Source organism: Stegostoma tigrinum, chromosome 19, assembly GCF_030684315.1.
Source record: "Stegostoma tigrinum isolate sSteTig4 chromosome 19, sSteTig4.hap1, whole genome shotgun sequence".
NCBI classification, from domain to species: Eukaryota; Metazoa; Chordata; class Chondrichthyes; order Orectolobiformes; family Stegostomatidae; genus Stegostoma; species Stegostoma tigrinum.
The window spans coordinates 40,633,929-40,655,956 of NC_081372.1; the positions used below are offsets into that span (position 1 = coordinate 40,633,929).

The 22,028-nt window shown below is 41.4% G+C and overlaps 1 protein-coding gene across 1 annotated transcript in view; it reads left to right on the plus strand.

Moving 5' to 3' along the window:
• The first annotated feature begins 5,755 nt into the window (after window positions 1–5,755).
• pard6b (par-6 partitioning defective 6 homolog beta (C. elegans)) overlaps window positions 5,756–22,028 on the plus strand; it is an 89,938-nt gene continuing 73,665 nt past the window's right edge. Inside the window, exons 1-2 of the mRNA XM_059652827.1 lie at window positions 5,756–6,005; window positions 12,994–13,216. Coding sequence (XP_059508810.1) covers window positions 5,943–6,005; window positions 12,994–13,216 — 286 coding nt within the window. The 5' untranslated portion in view covers window positions 5,756–5,942. The remainder of the gene's footprint in view (window positions 6,006–12,993; window positions 13,217–22,028) is intronic.

Here is a 22,028-nt window from a genome sequence, read left to right on the forward strand (position 1 = left end):
CAAATCACAGCATCACAGTTAGGTCTGCTGCACAGGACAGGAAGAAAAAGACTGAGAAACTATAATAATAGATTTGATAGTAAGGGGGACACATAAATGGTTCTGCGGCTAAAAACAAGACTTCACGATAGAATGTTGTCTCCCAGGTCAAGAATGTCTTGGAGCTGCTACAGAACATTCTGAAGTGGGAAGGTTAACACCCAGTGATCATGGTAAGAAAAGAGATGAAGTCTTAAAAGCAAAATATTGGGAGTTAAGAAGTTGAAAAAGAAGACTGCAAAAGTAGCGACCTCAAAATTGCTACCAGTGCCATATGCTAGTCAGAGTAGAAATAGCAGGAAATATCAATGAATATGTGGCTGGGGAGATGATGCAAGGCAGACGGTTTGAGATGACTGGGGCATTGAGATGAGTTCTGGGAGACTTGACACCAGTGTGGGCTGGAAATGCTGTACCTAGGCAGGACCTGATCTGATATTCGAGGGATGTATTTGCGAGTGTGGTTGGGAAGGGTTTAAATTGAAATGGCAGGATGATGGGAACCTATATAGACAAATAAGGACTAAAACATCAGACAGAATGGGAAAAGAAGTGATAATCATGGCTTAGAATTGAGCAGGGTCATAGTGAACGGACTAAGAATGTTAAAAACACAAGGTTAATACCTTGTGTCTTAATGTATAGAATAATGCAATAAAATGTATGAAGTGGTCACAGATATTGATCTCAGTGGGCATGACCAGTAGGCTGCGCACAGTCAGGAAGGAGTGATCACATCCAAAATGCGATACAGCCTGGCTGAGTATATAGTTGGGGAACTTGGAGGCAGCGTGCAAATTTGGTATAGAGGGGGAAAAGATGCTTTTTTGTTTTTTCGGCTCATGACTTAGAAGGTCTTTTACAGGATAAACTGAAGCCTAGGATTGGGGCACTAGCACAAAAGAAAGAGTGACATCATAGGGAAACCTAAGTTGGTAATAGCTGGTAATTTGACCATTATAGGTTACTTTCAGTTTGAGGGTAAATAAGGGAAATACATACACATTACAAACTAAAAGAACAATTGGAACTTTTAAAAAATCAACTCAAGAATTAAATAACTAAAATAGAGATGCACGGCCAGGCTATGTGTTATACCTGCATTATGTGGGACGGTGTGGACCTCATTATGGTTCGTAGTGACCACATGCGTAGCAAGTGTTGATTGCTTCAGGAACTCCAGTGCAGATCTGATGAGCTGGAGTCTGAGGTTTGAAGACTGCATCACATCAGGGAGGGTGAAAAGTTGCCTGGATGCTCTGTTTCAGGAGCAGTCACACCCCTCAAATTTGGTCAGTGGTCAAGGACAAGAGGGTGTGACTATGAGTGAGGCAAGTAGAGGAATGTGCAGAGGGTAGTGCTGAAGGGGATTTAACCGAGACCTTGTCTGACATGTTTGACATTTTTACTTCCTGTATGGATGAGAAAGGGAGGATGAACAAACTGACCATAGTACCATTGAACAGAGAGACATTCAAGAGGAGAGAAAAAAAGAGAAAAGTAATTGTAATCAGGGATAGTATAGTTAGGAGAATAGACACTGTTCTCTATGGCCAGGATCCAGGGACCTGAAGGTTGAGTTGCCTGCCAGGTTCCCAGGTTCAGGATATCTCAGCTGAGCTGCAAAGAGGCTTGGAGTGGTAGTGGAATGATCCAGTTGGCACGGTCCACATAGGTACCAATGTTAATTGGTAGAAAGAGGGCATAGAGCAGCTCGGGGACAAATTAAAACTCAGAACCAAAAAGATGATAATCTCCAGATTACTACATGAGCCACAGGCTAACTGATACAGGTGCAACAAGATTAAAGAGGTAAACGTGTGGTTCAAAGACTGGTATCGGAGAAATGGGTTCAAATTTATTGAACATTGGCACCAGTCCTGGGCAATGAGGGAACTGTTCAGATGGGACAGGCTCCACCTGAATCATGCTGGGCACAGTCTTGGTGAATCACATAACTATGACTTTAAACTAAATAGCAATGGGGGGGAAGGGGTTCAATTGCAATTATGTAGAAAATTATGGAAAAAGTTTAAGGCTGAGGGTAGGACTCAGCAGAGGTTATTAAAGTTTCCAGAATAAATAATAAGACAAAGAGGATGGAAAGTGTCAGGAATCCAACTTCAGGTATAGCAGATATGGGGACAACTATGAGAAGTGGCAGCGATGGAGTGGAATTAACACAGGACTGAGGGTGTTGTACGAAAATGCATGCAGCATATGAAACAAGGTAAATAAGCTTTTGCACAGTTTGAAATTGACAGGTACAATGTTGTGGGGATCACAGAGATGTGGCTGCAAGAGGAACAGGGCTAGGAACTAAATATTCAAAGATACATGTCCTATGGAAAGAACAGGCAGATGGGCACAGGGGGCTGAGCAGTCTTGTTAGTAATAAATGAAATTAAATCAATAGCAAGAAGTGATATAGAGCAAGACATGTAATCTGTATTGAGGAATGGCAAAGGAGAAAATCACATGACTCCAGCAGTAGTCGGGATTTGGGGAAGAAAATAAATCAGCAGATAGAAAGGACACATTAGGAAAGGCACTTTTACAAAAATGATGGGTACTCCAAAATGCACGTAGACTGGGAAAAGCAGGTTGGTAGCAGATCCCAAGGAAAGGAATTTGTAGAATGTCTACAATATGGTCCTTTGATGCAGCTTGTAGCAGACCCCAGTAGGGAACAGGCAACTATAGATTTGGTGATGTATAATGAGGCACACTTGATTAGGCAGCTAAAGGTGAAGAAACCCCATGAGGCAGTGATCGTAATACGATAGAATTCACTCTGCAGTTTGAGGGAGAGAAACTGGAATCAGATGTAATGGTATTATAATCGAGTAAAGATAACAACAAAGACATGCTCCGGAAGCTGGCCAGAGTTAGTTGGAAGGGGAGCCCAGGAGAGCAGGCAGTGGGGCAGCAACAGCAGGAGTTTTTAGGGGTGATGTGGGAGTCACAGCAGAAATTCATCCTAAGGAAGAAGAAACAAGGCAACTGTGGCTGACAAGGGATGTCACAGACAGCATAAAAGCAAAAACAAAATGATGTGGTGAAGATTAGTGAGCAGCCAGAGGGTTGGGAAACCTTTTAAAACCAGCAATAACTAAAAGCACAATAAGAGGGGAGAAGATGAAATATGAGGCCAAGCTAGTTAGTAACAAATTAAGACTACAAAAGTATTTTCAGATATGTAAGAGGTAAAAGAGTGGCACGAATGTGTAATGATTGCAATGAGGTCAGCCAGGTGGACTTCAAAGAATATGAGTTCCCTGATTGGGGCTGATAATCTGGTTCAAGCAGGGATCCCTTGCTGACAGGTAAAAACAGAAGTGTCAGATATCCCAACACTCTGGGAGTTGACTCTTTTGAGGCTGTACCACCGTCAAGGACTTTCCATGTGTAAATAATGGGTGACTTTGTGATGGGATATCTGCCTGTCTGTAGTTATTTCAGAGTGGACTCAAGAGAATCAGGGGGCAGAGGTAAGCATCATTAAAGAGAAGGTGCTGGGGAAGCTAAAAGGTCTGAAAGTGGATAAATCATCCAGACCAGATGGACTACACCCCAGGGTTCTGAAGAGGATAGCTGAGGAGATTGTGGAGGCATTAGTGCTGATCTTCCAGCCATCAGTGGAGTCAGGGAGCACCCACGGGACTGGGAAAAGACTAATGTAATACCTCTGTTTAAGAAGGCAGGGAGACAGAAGACAAGAAAACATAGGCTAGTTAAGTCCAATTATTAAGGATGAGTTTGCAGAGTACATGAAAGTGCATGGTAGAATAGGGCTGTGTCAGGACAGCTTTGTCAAGGGCAGGTCATGCCAGACAAATCTGTTAGAATTCTGTGAGGAGTAACAAGCAAGTTAGACGAAGGAGAGTCAGCAGATTATGTATTTGGATTTCCAGGAGGTCTATGACAGTGTGCTGCACAGGTTGCTGTTAAATGAGTCCTGACAGAGGCAAGGTACTGGCATAGACAAACAATTGGCTGACTTATAGAAGGCAGAGAGTGGAGATAAAAGCATCGTTTTCATTATTGGTTGGGGATCCAACTCTCATTTTTGTGATAGTTTGATTCCTGTGGTACTGTATCAATTACAGATTCATATAGAAAATGGTCTGTTATCCCAACTCTCTATTTCCTGTTGAATTACCAATCCTCAATCCATGTTAATATATTATCCCAACACCTCAAGCTGTTATCTTGTGCAATAACATCTTTAGGTGGCACCTTTCTGAGCACCTTTTGGTTCAAGTTCACTACATCTGCTAGAGATAATGGGAACTGCAGATGCTGGAGAATTCCAAGATAATAAAATGTAAGGCTGGATGAACACAGCAGGCCAAGCAGCATCTCAGGAGCACAAAAGCTGACGTTTCGGGCCTAGACCCTTCATCAGAGGACCCTCTGATGAAGGGTCTAGGCCCGAAACGTCAGCTTTTGTGCTCCTGAGATGCTGCTTGGCCTGCTCTGATGAAGGGTCTAGGCCCGAAACGTCAGCTTTTGTGCTCCTGAGATGCTGCTTGGCCTGCTGTGTTCATCCAGCCTCACATTTTATTATCACTACATCTGCTAGTTCTCTTTTATTTATCCTGTTTATCACATTCTGAAATCATCAAATAAAATGTCAAAAATCATTTCCCTATAATAAAATTATGCTCACTCAGATCGATAGTGCTATAGCTTTCTAAAGGTCCTACTTCTATTTGCTTGGATTTATACTTTCCCAATCTCAATTTCTGATGGGATCAACGTTAATTACACTCTTCCGTTGTAGAACTCTAGCTGTTTTTATATCTCGACAGTCACTATTTTTTTTCCCTCTCCAAGAGCTTAAGTCAATGTGCGATGGCGACGGAGTAGGGAAGAACATTCGGGAAGGAAAATTGAGTTTTAACAGTTGAGAACGACTAGGGTCTGGAAAGGACCAACAAAACGGGGGAAAAATTCTGAAAACTTTAAAATCGTTAGTGAAACTGATTTTAATTAGCTTCGGCCGCAAGCATTTGATCGAAGAATGAAAATCAAATAATACAAAGCATAAAATCCACAACATTAACTAAAGGTCCTTTAAATAGCATCTGAAAAGAGAATATTCATTTCTAAGGTGATGATGCGGACTAAGTCTTTCATTTTAGGCTTTCTTACATTTATCAGTAAAGTTAGGATAATTATGCCGAACAGATAGCAGAAGTTTCAAACTTGTTCACTGAACTTTGAAAAACTTTTGCTTCAGCTGTTACTCTTGGGATGTCATCCCAGACACCTACTTGATACCTGCTTCCTCAAGGCATGTCTGACACCTGGACGCGCGATGGTGTCAACCACCGCCGGGGGCGCGCGCTTTTAAAAATGCACGAAGGCCGGGCGGACAAGGGAACTAAAGAGTAGGAGCTGCAGCTGCTGAAGAATCTGAGATAACAAGGTGTAAGAGCTGGATGAACACAGCAAGTCAAGCAACATCAAAGGGGCAGGAAAGCTGATGTTTCGGGCCCAGATCCTTCTTCAGACAATAGAATGAACGGGTGTCCGCTCGAAATAATGCAGCGGGTTGAGTGCGCGTACACACACAGGTGAAACCGAGGCTGGGTTTCCGGGGCGAGTGACGTCATCTGGTAACGAAGTCGGAGTTTGCCGGTCGTTAGGAGGGGGCGCGAGGCTGAGCTGCGGGTGGGTGGAGGAGGAACTGGGCACGCGCAGCCGCTACTAACCGGCTGGAGGCGGCGGAACCAGTGTTCGAACGAGTTTGGCGAGGGTCTGAGATTAGTCCCGGATCTTTTACGTACTTTACCCCCACCATCTCCCTCATTGCACTCGGGCCGATTCAAATTGCTGCCCTTGGAAGATCGGGCGAGCAGTTGGCACGAAAACGGCCAACAAACGTTCTTCCGAAAATGATCAAGACTCATCACCGGACGGCGTCCAGAAGCCTGGAGACCGTGGAGGTGAAGAGTAAGGTGTGTGTGTATAAGGAGGCGCAATGTCCGAGGAAAGGCGGAGGGAACTTCGTGCTTTGCCAGTCAGTAGTTGTAGGGAAATTAATACCACGGCCCCGGCTAATGTTGGCATAGGATCTGTCAGCAGGCTGCTGAGGTCAAGGTTCAATCTGACGGTCAGATACAGGCCTGTTCCAAAAGGAGATTTTAGAGCAATATTTTATGTTCTTTTCTACGGTTTGTTTATTGGGAGTTGGAACAGGTGACAGTACAGTTCAAGGAAGTAATAAAGGCGTCGAGATCTTTCAGAGAACAGCCGGCGGCGGTAACAAGTTTTTGTGCAGTTCATTGCGTGTTATTTTAATGCTTCTTGCTTTTGTAAGAAATTTCGTAGTAAAGAGGCTTGTAAATGCCAACACAAAGCAATTAGCGATGTAGCTAAAATTCGTGTTCCCATAAGGATTTGTCTGGAAGCTGGTTAAAATGGAAAGGGAATTTGACGATCCTATGTAAGTTGATCGGTTTCAGCCCAAAAAGAAAGCAATCTGCACTAGATGCACACAGGCTTATAAAAATTTTCTTGTTGTTTGTCAGATCTTACTAACTTGTGTTTTATTTCAATGTGAATTAATGTATTTAAAATAAACAGAATTAAGTGTATTAAGTTGTCAGAATGAAAATTTTTGACTGGTTTTTTGACAGAAACCTACTTTGTGTGCAAACAATTTGGCTATTTTATTGTAATATTAGCAATCATTGCCTGTCTGAATAGACTTAACTACATCCAAAACTCTCTCATCGCATAAATGGCTTGATCACAACTTCCTTAATTAGACCATGTTTCCTATGTACTTAAATGTTTATCTACTGATGCCCAGAGTGGATGGGCTCCCAATTTATCCCAATCACAAAACAACTTGAATGTGTAAGAAATCCATATGTTTCTGTTGAAGTGGAAGGTAGTAAATATACTAATGTTATATTTGCTTCAAATTGAATGTATTGGTAATTTATTAAGCAACTTGACAAAAGTGATCAATGTTTTAGGGTTAGGATCCTTCTTCAGTCCTGACTATATTGACTCTGCCTCCAGCATCTGCCTCAGCCACCAGTTCTTGCTATCTCTGAAGAACAATGAAGATTTCTAGCATTGTAAAATTGTCTGATGTAGAAAATTTAATGATTAAATGTCAGATAGCTGGTCCAAGAGTTAGTTGAAGAAAGGAAGTGGTGTAATAATGACCATGAGCTTCTGTTATTTGTTGGAGAAACCAATCTGGTTCGCTAATGTCCTGTAAGGAAAGAAATTGCCATCCTTCCCTGATTTGATCTAAATGTGACTCCAGACCCTCAACAACATAGTTGATGGTTAACTACCAACTGGATGATTAGTGATGGGCAGTAAATGCTAGCCTACCCAGTGACATACGTATCCCAAAATGAATTTTTTTTAAAAAAAGAAAATATTAAAGTGATAACGTCTTGTATATTCTCAGTTAAGTGATCTGATTCAGGGTGTTACTTTTAGTTTATTTTATTGGCTTCTGTTCTGTTCATAATATTTTGGATGCATTGAATTCGTTGCCTTTTCCAACTCCCCTAGTTTTAAAATACATGATATCCTTTTCAGACTTCAAACATCTAGGATATTGTCATGTCTATAGGTGAACTGGAGTATTTGCTCTTTTAAAACCTTTGTAGAAACAAACCACGATCACTTCATCAACCTCTGGATTCAATGCATCATTCTCCGCCTGTTCCACCATCTACAATCTGACCCACTGCCAAGGATATATTTCCCTCCCCAGCCTTATCTGCCTTCTGGAGGGACTGCTCCGTGTGACTCCCTTGTCCGCTCCACACTCCCCACTAGCCCCACCAGCCCTAACATTTTTCCCTGCAACCGCAAGACTTGCCACACCTGCCCCTACACCTATCCCTACACCTACCCCCTCACCTCCATCCCAGGCCCCAAGAAAATCTTCCACATCAAACAGATGTTCACTTGCACATCTGCTAATGTGGCATATTGTACCCGTTGTTCCCAAAGTGGCCTCCTCTGCATTGGGGAAACTAAGCAGAGGCTTGGACACTGCTTTTGTGGAGCACCTATGCTCAGTTTGTGACAAACAACAACACCTCCCAGCCACGAACCACTTCAGCTCCCCTCCCACTCCTTGGACGACATGCCCATCCTGGGCCTCCTCCATGATGCCACTCGAAGGCTGGAGAAAAAGCACCTCCTATTCCGCTTGGGAACTCTGCAGCCTAATGGTCTCAATGTGGTCTTCACAAGCTTCAAAAGCTCCCCAACCCTGACCTCATCCCAAGACCTGGTTCATCCCCGCCTCCTCGACCTGTCAGCTTTCTCTCCCACCTACTCGCCCCTCCCTCCCTTCCTCCCTCCCTCACTGACCAACCCCCATCCCAACTCCCTACCTACACTCACCCTTACTGGCGTCATTCCTGCCTCCTTGACCTGTCCATCTTCTCTTCACCTATCTGCTCCTCTATCCACCTTCTATCATTGACTCCCCTCTCTCTATTTATTTCAGAGCGCCTTCTCCTCTCCCATTTCTGAAAAAGGGTTCAGACCTGAAAGGTCAGCTTTTCTGCTCCTCTGATGCTGCCTGGCCTAGTGTGCTCATCCAGCTCTACAGCTTGTTATCTCAGATTCTCCAGCATCGACAGTTCCTACTATCTCTAAACAAATAAAATGTTAATTTTGATAGACTGTAGAATTATGGTCTGTAACAGTTGCATTCTAAGTTCCAGATTGGATTGTGTTAGTGCATAATTATCATTGAGCTTCGTGCATTGATCTGTGGAGTTAAATTACATGGGTTAAGATTTTAAAGCCCTCCCACCCATGGTTGTCTTTTAGAAGGCAGCACTTTATTTGTTAATCTGTGATTAGCACTGATACCTGGCTCCCTCTCTGTATGAGCAGCTGTAATATTGTTAGAGCTTAACTATGAAATCTAAATGCAGAAATTCATATGAGACACAAAATGACACTCATTTTATAAATTCTATTTGAGGTGTTTTTCTTAGCTCTCTAAAGTTATTGATTTTCCACTGTGAAGAAATATTTATATTTAAAGAAAGCGTTTTTCACAGTTTGTGATATTTTGTTCAGTTACATAGTAATGTCACCCAATTGAAGGCAAGTGAAGATAATGACTTTTGCCTCTATTTAACTGTAAATAACATTATCTCAAAAACAAATGGATGGGTTTTAACAAAGCTTGATATGCATTGCATGGCCAAAGAAGTTCGGATTAGTTTAGATGAAGATCTGGATCCCGATCCAGGAATTGTTTGAAGCATCTTTTGTCTTGCAGAGGCGGGCTGAACAACGTTATTTTCATCTGTCATTGAATAGTTTTTCTGCTGTTAGTCTGTTTGTCTGTAATTAATATAGCTTAAACTGAGATGGGCATTTTTGTTTTTGAGGAAAGAATGTTGTAGGTTATTTTATTTTGATGTATTGTGGATTGACTCTTGCTGTCATGTAATTTGCCATAGCTGTCAAAATATGACCAAGTTTTTGGAGCAATTTATAATAGCCTGAAGCCCCTCCAGTGAGGAGGAAGCTCAAAATTTTTTCTTCAACTTTGTAGTTCCAGAGCATCAATGGGGCAAGGAAAATACTCTCGGAAGAGAGTTTTCAGACTGATGTTGAATTAGCAATGTGGTGGAGGTATGGGTTCTGAATGCTGTCTGCAGCTCGCCACAATTTCTCAAGGAAACCTGGGATGAGAAATAAATATTGGCATGGCCAGCGACAGTCAACCTCTGAATGAACAATTTAAAGAATTCCTGAGGTTGGAGGAGATTCTGAGGAGCAAAATTTACAAGTATTTGGAAAGGCAAAGACTGATTTGGGAGAGTCAGCGTGGTTTGTTGTGTGGGAAATCATGTCTCTCAAACTTGAATGATTTTTTTAAAGAAAAAGTGGCAAAGAAGATTGAAGGCAGAGTTGTAGATGTTCTCTAAACGGACTTCAGCAAGACATTGGACAAGATTCTGCATGGTAGGCTGCTTAGCAAGGTTAGATCATGTGGAATCCCGGGTGAGCTGGCCAATTGACCTGAAGGTAGGAGACAGAGGGATGATGGTGGAGGGTTGTTTTTAGTACTGGAGACCTGGGACCAGCAGTGTACCAGATGTATTGGTGTTGGGTCCACTGTTTTTCATCATTTTCGTAAGTGAATATGGGAGGTATGTTTAGTAAGTTTCCAGATGACAACAAAATTAGTAGTGTAGTAGAAAATGAGGAAGGTTACCAGAAGAACAATGGGACTTGTATCAGATGGGCCAATGGACTGAGGAGTGGCAAAAGAAGTTTATTTTAGATAAATGTGAAATGTTGCATTTGCTAAGACAGACCAATGCAGGACTTGTACTTCTGGGAAGTGTTGCTGAACTAAGGGACCGAGGGGTGCAAGTGTATCGTACCTTGAAAGTGGAGTCACAGGTAGACAGTAGTGAAGAAGGTGTTTAGCATGCTTGCCTTCGTTGGTCAGTGTATTGAGTATAGGAGCTTGGATGTCAGGTTGCGGCTGTGCAGGGCATCGGTTAGGCCACTTTTCCAATACTGAGTTCAGCTCTGGTCTCCCTGCGATAGAAAGGATGTTGTTAAACTTTGAAAGGGTGCAGAAAAGATTTGAGATAATGTTGCCGGGATTGGAGGATTTGAGCTATAGAGAGAGGCTGAATAGAGTGGGACGTTTTTCCTGGAGTGTCAGAGCTGAGGGGTGACCTTGCAGAGATTTATAAAATCAAGAGAGGCATGGATAGGGTGAATATCCATGGTCTCTTTCCCAGGGTAGGGAAAAAGTCCAATACTGGAGCGCATATGTATAAGGTGAGAGGAGCAAGATTCAAAAGGACCTGACTGATAATTTCTGCATGCAGAGGGTGGTGCGTGTATGGAACGAACTGCCAGAGGAAGTGGTGGAGGTGGGCATTACTACAATAGTTAAAAGACATCTGGATGGTAACATGACTAGTTTAGGGTTTAGAGGGATTTCAGCCAAATGCTGGCAAATGTGACTAGATCAGCTTAGGATATCTGGTCGGTATGGATGAGTTGGACCAAAAGGTCTGTTTCCACGTTGTATAATCGACTCTGTGCTTTATTGCTTTAATGTCCAATATAATTATCTGAGGCTGGTGGAAGGAGAAGGAAGGACCTGAGATATCATGTTGTTTAGATTATAGGTTTGAACCACATAGGGTGACTATGTGGTGACCCTCCACAAAGGGTGTATGTGTATACACCCTATATAATAACAGTTACCTAATAACAGCTACCCTACAAACCTGTACTGATCCCTTCAACACCCCGTCCATTCTCTACCCCCAGTCATGCACTCCCGGCTTGTAGGCCTGATGCTTGGACAGCGGGGCATCTGAGCAGGGACTCTTGGCTGTAGTGATCACTGTGTGTGTGAACCAGGGCTGATGAAGATCAGCTCTATTTACATGCTTTCTTTTCATTCTTCTGTACCTCCAAAATGGCATCAGTTTGGGGTGACAGCACACTTTTTTACTGTGTCTCCTTAGATATATGATAGTAGAATGAATGAATAATTTATAAATTGGTGAATTTTATTATTTTTGGTTTTTATTGATGCACATTATAATTTTTTCTGCATTATGCTCTTAAAAATGTAGATGTATATACAGTAATACTCCAGAAGAACAATACACATATGCCAATGTGAAGCATATTTGTTATGAGAAATCTGATTTATGATATGGAGGATATTGGGAGGAAGGACAGAGAAGCAGTGCCTTTTAAAAGCTTACATGTTGGTATTATAAGCAGTTTTGCATTGTGTGGAAGTCTATCCTATCAAACGTGTTATTTAGAAATAGTTCTCATTATTTCTAGTTCCTTCCTTTCACATAGCTCCCTAAAACATTTTACTGATGGAGCATGATTGAAGAGGCTCTGCCGATCATTATTTCCAAAAGTGTTGTCAAAGATAGGACAGGATGTGGAGGTGCTGGTGTTAAACTGGGCAGGATAAGGCCAGAAACCACATGACACCAGGTTATAGCCCAACAGGTTTTTTTGAAAACACAAGCTTTCAGAACCTCAGTCCTCCTTTGGGTGTTAGTGAGATGGTGACACCGAATTTATAAGTTAAAAATAATCAAAGGATCGCACCCACGATGAAAATGTATTACGCAAATCAAAAATGCAGTCAAAACTTTAATCAGTTAGAAGGTTTTAATTGATAAATGTGGTCCTCGTATATGGACGAATCCAATCCTAATTTGTTTGCATAACATTTCTGAGTCAATTTTTATCCATTTGATACTTCTGAAACTAGCAGAGAATTGTTTTTCTCTTTCTGGGTTTATTTGCTTTCATTGTTATCTGGATTTTGTTTGCTGTGACTTTCCACGGGAAAGCTGCAAAAGAATGTTTGCATCCCCTCAGTCCACTCCATTCCTATCTAGGTTGGATAAGTTAGTGCATTCCTGTGATTACTAAAGAATGTCTGCACAGTGTTGGCAGTTTACTCCTGTTTTATTTCTTTTCACAAATTTTTATTTTCTAATACTACCTTTTTTTTCTTAATCCTTTCCTGTAAGCTGCTTGATAGTTTTGTTTTTGCTTCTCAAACCATGACAAGTATGTTTGATAGAGATTTTAAAAATTCAAATAATACTGGTTTGTCCAGTTATGTCAAGTGGATTTATGCGTTTTACTTAAACACATGTTCCAGTAAATTCTTTGGCTGTTCTCTGGATCAGCCTCTAACTTTGTGAAGTCAGTGGGAACTGATAGTGTTTTACCAGTTTGATGCAGATTAGAGAATCCCTGTGGACACTGTTCTTTGCTGAGTGACTCAGGGAATACATAATCTAAGGGATATGTATTCCTGTAGATTCATTTTAATAGTCTGAATTCCCAAGATTAATCTCTTAAAATGGTCAAACGTGCACCACTTTTTGTTTCAGTATTTTTTCTTGCTTTTTACTTACTTAGTTTGGAGCTGAATTTCGGCGCTTTTCCTTGGATCGATCCAAACCTGGAAAATTTGAAGAGTTTTATGGATTATTGCAGCATGTCCACAGAATTCCAAACGTTGATGTTTTAGTGGGTTATGCTGACATTCATGGGGATTTGTTACCGATAAATAATGATGACAACTATCTGAAGGCAATTAAGACGGCAAACCCACTTCTCAGGGTTTTTCTACAAAGAACAGGTAAGAACCTTTTAAAAGAATGGTTAGTAAGTTGACTCTTCAGATGCTGTGCTTGTTTTATGTTAGCAGTAATAGAGGGAAGTATTATGACCAAAACAGATTTAAGGTTGTGGACAAAGACTGATCTTCCTGGACTGTAATAGTGTTAGCTGATTTGAATATAATTAATATTTAAATATCTTGATTTTTAAATGTTTAACAATTTAAATCTAATTAATCTAATCTTTAATAAATTATCCTTGTTTCTATGGAACTTGGAATTTGAATGCCAGTGCTTATTTTTTATATGCTAATCAGTTGCCGCATTTGAATATTTTTAATATCCTCTCATTAGGCTACATGGTCACACAGCAGTTCCAGAGGTTTCATGTGAGTGAGCGTGAGTTGGATCCTATAAGTTACCAGGCGTACGTAGCTGCACAAAAAGATTAGAGGTCTCATGGGCTTAAATGAGTAGGTCACATGAAAAATAACAAAACACAAAAACCTGTTGTTTTTCCTCTTCCCTTGTCACTTTAGACAGGAAGAAATAATTATCTAATAATCATTTCCATTTTATGGCTTTAGATAAAGGCTAGGCTAATAGCTTAATAGCTGACTCTGCTGATGCTAAAATCACTCTTTCACTTGCTAACCCCAGATTGGAAAGAAGGAGTGTTGCTTGAACTTTTTGAATTTGATTTAGGGAAGCACAATGGTATCAACACTGCAGTCAGGCCAGAAAAGAGAACTTTTAGCAATTGTTCATTCAACATAGTCAAATACACAGGGTTAAACATGAGCAGCTGCAATCCAGAGTAGGTAGGTAAATGGTTATAATTTTGACTTAGTTAACATGAATGTGAATTTTTTTGGTTAATTCAATTGCTTTAATTCTTTGTAGGTTTAAATATAATTTGCACCTAAAAGTACTAGCTTTGTTTTGAAATAAGGTAAAGGTAAATTTGCCATCATCCCAGAAGACTGCTGTCTCATTAGAGAGAGTTGACTGGCAATGGTTTAGCTTGACGATCAGTATGCTTCAGGCAATGGGCAAGGTACTGAAGGTGGCACTTTCTTAGTAACCTTAGTAGGTATAGGAATTGAACCTGTGCTTGGCATTACTCTGCATCACAAACCAGCTATCTGTCAAACTGAGCTAACAGACACCCCCAATTTTTGAAATACCTAATTTGGTCAGTCTATAATTTTGTTTATTTTACTGTAAACCAGACTACTATAGCTGCAAGTCAATGTTGACATGGAAATCACGTTAAATTAGGATGTGAAATTTGGTTCAAATTCTATTGGTAAATTTAAGTTAAAAGTTTAAATGCAATCAGTTAGGGACAGGATTGTGTTAGTAGAATATGGTTTTCAAATAGTCAGTCTAGGCTGTCTGAAAGAATATGCACTGAAGATAACTTGTAATGATTTAGCCCCACGGGAACTTTATTTAGACAAGGTTTTCATTTAGAGAGAAAACAGAAAATGGGGAAAAAATTTAGAGCGTTTGGTACAGCAATTGTTGCAAGCAATCTGAATACATTATCAAGCTTGAGAACAGATCGACTTATTAATCAGCTCAGCAGCTTTATGACCTACAACATTTAAACCACTTTGTCTTATGTGTAGAATTGCAGAGATAATAGTATGCAGAATTTGTATTTTGTTTTGGTTTGTTATTCATCATAATAGTTCATGTAAATCAATGCTGAAATTCATTTGAGTGCTTTGTATTTAGCACAACTTGAATGTACAAATAATTTGTATAAGGTGGCATTAAAGAACAAGTTAAGGTATTTACTATGAAGTATGCAACAATGGAAACAATATACTGATATGCCCAAGATAAGAAAATGCTAGAAATGGTCACCAATCAGGCAGCATCTATGAAGAGAGAAGCAGCGCGGAATCTGGCTATGTCTGATTATCTGTCATGGTAAATGTTAATCCTTCTCATATACAGTATCTTATGAAATATTTGGAGAATTTTAAATAAAAGAAATCTGCTTGCTTTTGAGTGAGGTAAAAGAAATGTTTGAAAAGACAATAGTCTTAGTCTTTACAACACTAATATTTTTTAAAAAAGGCTCCATCATTATCCAACTTGCTCTTGTATTCAGTCCCTTGACTAATAAAGTCCAGTATCCTATACATTTTCTTAGCCACCTTTTTTCTACCTGTCCTGCTGTCTTCAAGACTGTATGGATGTGCATGTTGAGGCCCCTGTAGTGTCAATCCTGTAATCTTCATTGAGTCGTGTCATTCGATGTGTACGCTCTTGCCTTGTTATTCTTCCTAAAATGTACTTTTCTCACTTTCCAGGATTAAATATCATTTGCACTGTTCAGCCCAGCTGTCTATATTGTCCTGTAGTCTAAGGCTTTTGTCCTTGCTATTTACCACACCAATTTTCGTCAAAGTGAATGCAGTGATCATACCTCCAGCATTTATTTCTGGATCATTAACGTACACAATTGTACACAACTGTACCCATGGGTAAGGGAAAATTCAGCTATCAATCCTAAGCTACATTTCAATAGCTATGCTACTAAGATTTGCTATACAGGGTTTGAAAGGGTGTATGAAGTTGATCAAAAAGTTGCAAAATCAAACTATTGAAAAATAGATGTGCTAGCATGAACAGGGATTGACACTAGCTTTGTCGTTTAATTTTCAGTATACCAATGATTGGGAACTGCTGACCAAAGAAACATTAATTTTATTGCTAGACTTTGGGAGGGATTGAAAACTGAGTAGTGGGAAGTGGAATAAATAGATAGTGATAAACTGTGAAGTTGAGCTGACCAGTGACAAATGCCATTTAATGTGAGCTTTGTGAAACATTGAAATATTGGCTAAGTCTTGTGGTCAGCAGCGTAGCAGTGGCACTTGTCAACCTTGAAGAAAGCGACCTACAGAAATCTAGCAATCTCTGGCATAGACCTCCCCATCCTGATGACAGGTAAGATATGATACCAAGTCAAGGGGGGGTCTTTGGCAAGAATCAACATAAATGGCTCTATGGTGACACATTGGTATAAACACAAAAAAAGTTAAAAACACCTGCTATCCATTGTTTTTATTTTAAATATTCAGCTTGCTTTCATATTAATCCAGTCAATAATTTTACTATCATAAAAATATAGGATAATTTTCATGCAAGCTTAGAATAGTAAGATCTATCTCCACTCAGTTGTTTAGTATTTGGCAACATAAATTGTGTAGTTAATATGGTGAGAGAAGTGACATTTCACTGGTGTGAATTTAGTTTTTCAAGTCTATTGAAGGTATAAAAAAGCAATTATGAAATTGATTCATCACTTCAAATACAGTTGGATCTCCTACAATAAGTAACATTTGAACTTTTGCAATGAGGCTCAACCTCATAAATGCAGAACTTTTCAATTCTTCTAAGTTCCAGCATAACAACTGAGTTAGGGGTAGGAGTAGACCATTGGGCCCCTTGACTCTACTCTGTTGCTTAAGTTCACGGATGATAAAATTGGAACCTCAATTCCATATTCCCACTTAACCCCCTCCATGATAACCTTTCAGCCGTTGCTTACCAAGAATTCATACATTTCAGCCTTAAATATTCAAGGACTTTGCTTGCAACGTCTTTTGGGGAAGTGAGTATCGAAGACTTATGACTGTCTGAAAATTTCTCCCTTTGTCTTAAATGAATGCTCCCTTACTTTTCCACATTGATCCTGAGATCTAGATTCTGTCACAAGATCAAACCTCCTTTCCACATCCATGCTTTCATATTCTGTGTTCTCAATTAGGTTGCTTCTTATTTACCTAAATTCCAGCAGATATAACCTTAGCCTGTCAATCTTTCCTCACAACACAACTCGTATGTTCCAGAGTCTAGTAAACTGTGAACTGTTTTCACTGTATTTGCATCCTTCCTTAAATGAGAAGACCAATACTGTATACTTTACTCAATGACGTCTCCCAATGCCCTGTATAACTGAGGCATAACCTTCATCCTTGTGTTCAATTGCCCTTACAAGAAAAAACAATCTTCTATTAGCTTTCTTAATTACTTGCTGTACCAGCATACAAACCTTTTGCACTAATGGATGAATTATAGAATCCCTACAATGTGGAAACAGGCCCTTCAGCCCAACAAGTCCACACCGACCCTCAGAGCGTCACGCCCCAGATCCATCCCCCTATAACCACCTAATATACATGTCCCTGAACACTGAAATTTTGAGTACATGGAAAAGATATTGCTGGGGAAAAAGGGGTGATCATTTGCTTCCTTAACTGCGTAATGTAACTTTTTCCTTTATCATATAAAATAAAAATTTATTAAATACTTTTACATTCTTTGATTAAATAACATTGGCAGTCTCAAAAATATGTTCAGTTCCACCAGTGTGATCAACTGTTTTTTAAAAAAAATCTTGATCTATCAGGCTAGGATTAACTCTATGATCTGACTTGTCTAGTATTGCCCTCAGCTGGGTTCATAACATTGTACATTCAAATATCACCTTGGTGGATGTATGATATAACTAGATCTAGACTTTGTGCAGTTATCATGACTCGATGTGCAGCTTCACTTTGCAAAGGTCTGATAAGGGGAAAGAAAATGAGAGGAAATGCTTTTGGGCATATTTTATCTTTTTGCTTGGCCAATCAGGAAATGTTATTACAGTTGGAATGTACAGTTAAGAAATTCACTTTCAAAATCTTTAACGTAGAAATTAACTTCTAATAAAGAACAGAGATGGCTGAATGGGTGATGATTTGTAGCAGAATATATGGGAGCTGGTGAACACCATTGTGATCCATAATGGCCACATCTGTAGCAGGTGCTGGCTGCATGTGGAATTTTGGCTCATAGATGGTGAGTCAGAGTCCATGTTGTGGACGCTGTGACACACCAGGGAGGAGCGAGTTATCTTACTATTTCAGAAGACGGTCACACCTCTTGGATTAATTGCAGCACATTTGGTCTGTGTTCAGGGAGAGGTAGGATATGCACTAGGCTTCAGCACTCAGTTTTGGTCTTTTGTTTCAATTGTGACTTCACTTCTGAAATTGGACAGATGATGGCTTTCTTAAGAAAAAGACTTTCTTGTCTGCTATGATGCTGGCACTTTTTTTGTTCTTTAGTACCGTGGCACTAGCTGTCACTGTAGTACAGTTTGGGGCTTATTGAATTAAAAACCAAAAGAACTGCAGATGCTGTAAATCAGGAACAAAAACAAAGTTGCTGGAAAAGCTCAGCAGGTCTGGCAGCACCTGTGGAGGAGAAAACGGAGATAACGTTTCGGGCCCGGTGACCCTTCCTCAGAACAGCTCTGAGGAAGGGTCACCGGACCCGAAGCATTAACTCTGTTTTTTCTTCCACTGGTGCTGCCAGACCTGCTGAGCTTTTCCAGCAACTTAGTTTTTGTTGTTGTGGCTTATTGTCTCTTTGCTCATAATTTTACAACACAGTGTCAGATTCTTGAAATAGACGTCTTGAAGTTTATTTACAGGACTGATTACTTGCAAACTATGTTACCAAATATCCATACAGCCTGCTTTAGTGCTTATTGATGTTACTGAACACTTAGGTTTCACAAAATTGCTGGAAGATGCTCCACTGACTTTGTGAAACGCCCCATATGACTTAAGGTGAGATAAATACCTTTTTTTGTACTAGAATATCTCATGTTGTGATGTTATCAAACTGTCTAAAAGGTACAGATCTGCCTGGGTCTAGAATTCATGTATAATACAGCAGTATGCCACAACAGAACATCCTCTGGAGAAGTATTAAATCACTCGCAGCATCTTCTGAATTTTCGTGCTATTATGTTTATATATAGACTTTAGAAGTTGTTGTCAATTTTGATAGAATAATATTGGTTAAGGTTGACTGTTTTAGTCACCATTATTATTTTAAAAATCTAGGTCATTCCGAGGTGGGCAGTTGTAATGCAGCCAGAATGTAGTAGTGTACTGCATTATGTGGAGGAGAGCAGTTTAGTTACATGTGGGCTGTCACCTTAACATGAAACAACAAAAATGGCAAAGGAGATCCTAGATGAAGGACTAAAGTGTTTACTTAAGCGGAATTGCTGTATTTATCACAAAGCACTGATTTGATCCATATGTCAGTGTAGTTAACTGTACCACTTCGAAGACATTGGCATTGGTTAAAAAAATGAATGCCAGAGGGCAGCAAATTATGCCATGCATTTGGTGGAATGGAAACACATTTTCAAGCTTTAGCTTGGCTGGACTATTTACCAAGAAAGGTTAGAAGCCAAACTACAATTGCAGTTATGTCCTTGTGGTGCAGTGATAGCGCCCCTACCTCTGAAGCAAAGGACTTGGGTTCAAGTCCTGCCTGCTGTAGAGGTGTGAAATAACATGTCTGAGCAGGTTGGTTAGAAAATAATGTACGATTGCAGTTCTGGTAGAAATATTTGCTCTCTGAAGTAATCGCCATTCCCACCAGATTAGCTCGTTTCTTTAGTATGTTACAAGTAACTGTTGCACCTATTGCACTTATCCAGGGAAAGTATTGGAGATTTTAATATTTGATCTGGTTTTGCTCTTGACGTACATCAGCAAAATTTTAAAATTGCTTATACAGCTTAATTATTTATCAATTTCTTTACAGCTGCGATGTTTGCTTCCTACTTCAGCTCCAAATGCTAAGTTTGGATTTTATAGCCTGTTTCTTCTACTGCATTTATGATCTTAAGCGTGTTACGTTATTTAGCAGCTGTTAATTAAATCATTAACAATTTCATTTGATTTCTGGATGATCTATACATGTGAGTTTTAATTGCAAGTGTTGTGAAGTTGGTGTATGCAAAATTGTAAAATGGGGGAAAGCATTGTGTGGTCCCTTTAAAAGGTGATTTTTTTTTGGGGGTGGGCATAGAGTTAAAATGGATGCCTGAGCAGCAGTCTAAAGTGCAGATGCACTCCAAGCACCTGAGTGGAAACATTTTTACATTGAACAGCCAAGCAGAATTTTTACTGACACAACAGTTTTCAAATTTTAGCCCATAAATTTAAACAACGCCCTTAGATACTGAAAACCAATCAAATTTAAATCTGATGGTGTTGACAACATTGAACCAATCCTACATAAATATAAATATTAAAATGTGAGGCTGGATGAACACAGCAGGCCAAGCAGCATCTCAGGAGCACAAAAGCTGACGTTTCGGGCCTAGACCCTTCATCAGAGAGGGGGATGGGGGGAGGGAACTGGAATAAATAGGGAGAGAGGGGGAGGCGGACCGAAGATGGAGAGTAAAGAAGATAGGTGGAGAGAGTATAGGTAGGGAGGGGATAGGTCAGTCCAGGGAAGACGGACAGGTCAAGGAGGTGGGATGAGGTTAGTAGGTAGCTGGGGGTGCGGCTTGGGGTGGGATTTTTCCGCCGTCTTCGCCTCCATGCCTACTTCTTCAACCGGGAACCCAACCCTCCTTCCACTGACCCCTTCACCCGCTTCCAACACAAGTCCTCCTCCTGGACACCACCCCCAGGCCTCCTACCCTCCCTCGACCTCTTCATCTCCAACTGCCGTCGAGACATTAACCGCCTCAACCTCTCCACCCATCTCACCCACTCCAACCTCTCCCCCGCAGAACGGGCAGCCCTCCGCTCCCTCCGCTCCAACCCCAACCTCACCATCAAACCCGCAGACAAGGGTGGCGCAGTGGTAGTGTGGCGCACTGACCTCTACATCGCCGAGGCCAGACGCCAACTCTCCGACACCACCTCCTACTGCCTCCTCGATCATGACCCCACACCCGAGCACCAAACCATCATCTCCAACACCATTCACGACCTCATCACCTCAGGGGACCTCCCACCCACAGCCTCCAACCTCATTGTTCCCCAACCCCGCACGGCCCGTTTCTATCTCCTTCCCAAAATCCACAAACCTGCCTGCCCTGGTCGACCCATCGTCTCAGCCTGCTCCTGCCCCACCGAACTCATCTCCACCTATCTGGACTCCATTTTCTCCACTTTGGTCCAGGAACTCCCCACCTACGTCCGTGACACCACCCACGCCCTCCACCTCCTCCAGGACTTCCAATTCCCTGGCCCCCAACACCTCATATTCACCATGGACGTCCAGTCCCTGTACACCTGCATTCCGCATGGAGATGGCCTCAAGGCCCTCCGCTTCTTCCTGTCCCGCAGGCCCGACCAGGCCCCCTCCACCGACACTCTCATCCGCCTAGCTGAACTCGTCCTCACACTCAACAACTTCTCTTTTGACTCCTCCCACTTCCTACAGACTAAGGGGGTGGCCATGGGCACCCGCATGGGCCCCAGCTATGCCTGCCTCTTTGTAGGTTACGTGGAACAGTCCCTCTTCCGCACCTACACAGGCCCCAAACCCCACCTCTTCCTCCGGTACATTGATGACTGTATCGGCGCCGCCTCTTGCTCCCCAGAGGAGCTCGAACAGTTCATCCACTTCACCAACACCTTCCACCCCAACCTTCAGTTCACCTGGGCCATCTCCAGCACATCCCTCACCTTCCTGGACCTCTCAGTCTCCATCTCAGGCAACCAGCTTGTAACTGATGTCCATTTCAAGCCTACCGACTCCCACAGCTACCTAGAATACACCTTCTCCCACCCACCCTCCTGCAAAAATTCCATCCCCTATTCCCAATTCCTCCGCCTCCGCCGCATCTGCTCCCACGATAAGACATTCCACTCCCGCACATCCCAGATGTCCAAGTTCTTTAAGGACCGCAACTTTCCCCCCACGGTGACCGAGAACGCCCTTGACCGCGTCTCCCGCATTTCCCGCGACACATCCCTCACACCCCGCCCCCGCCAC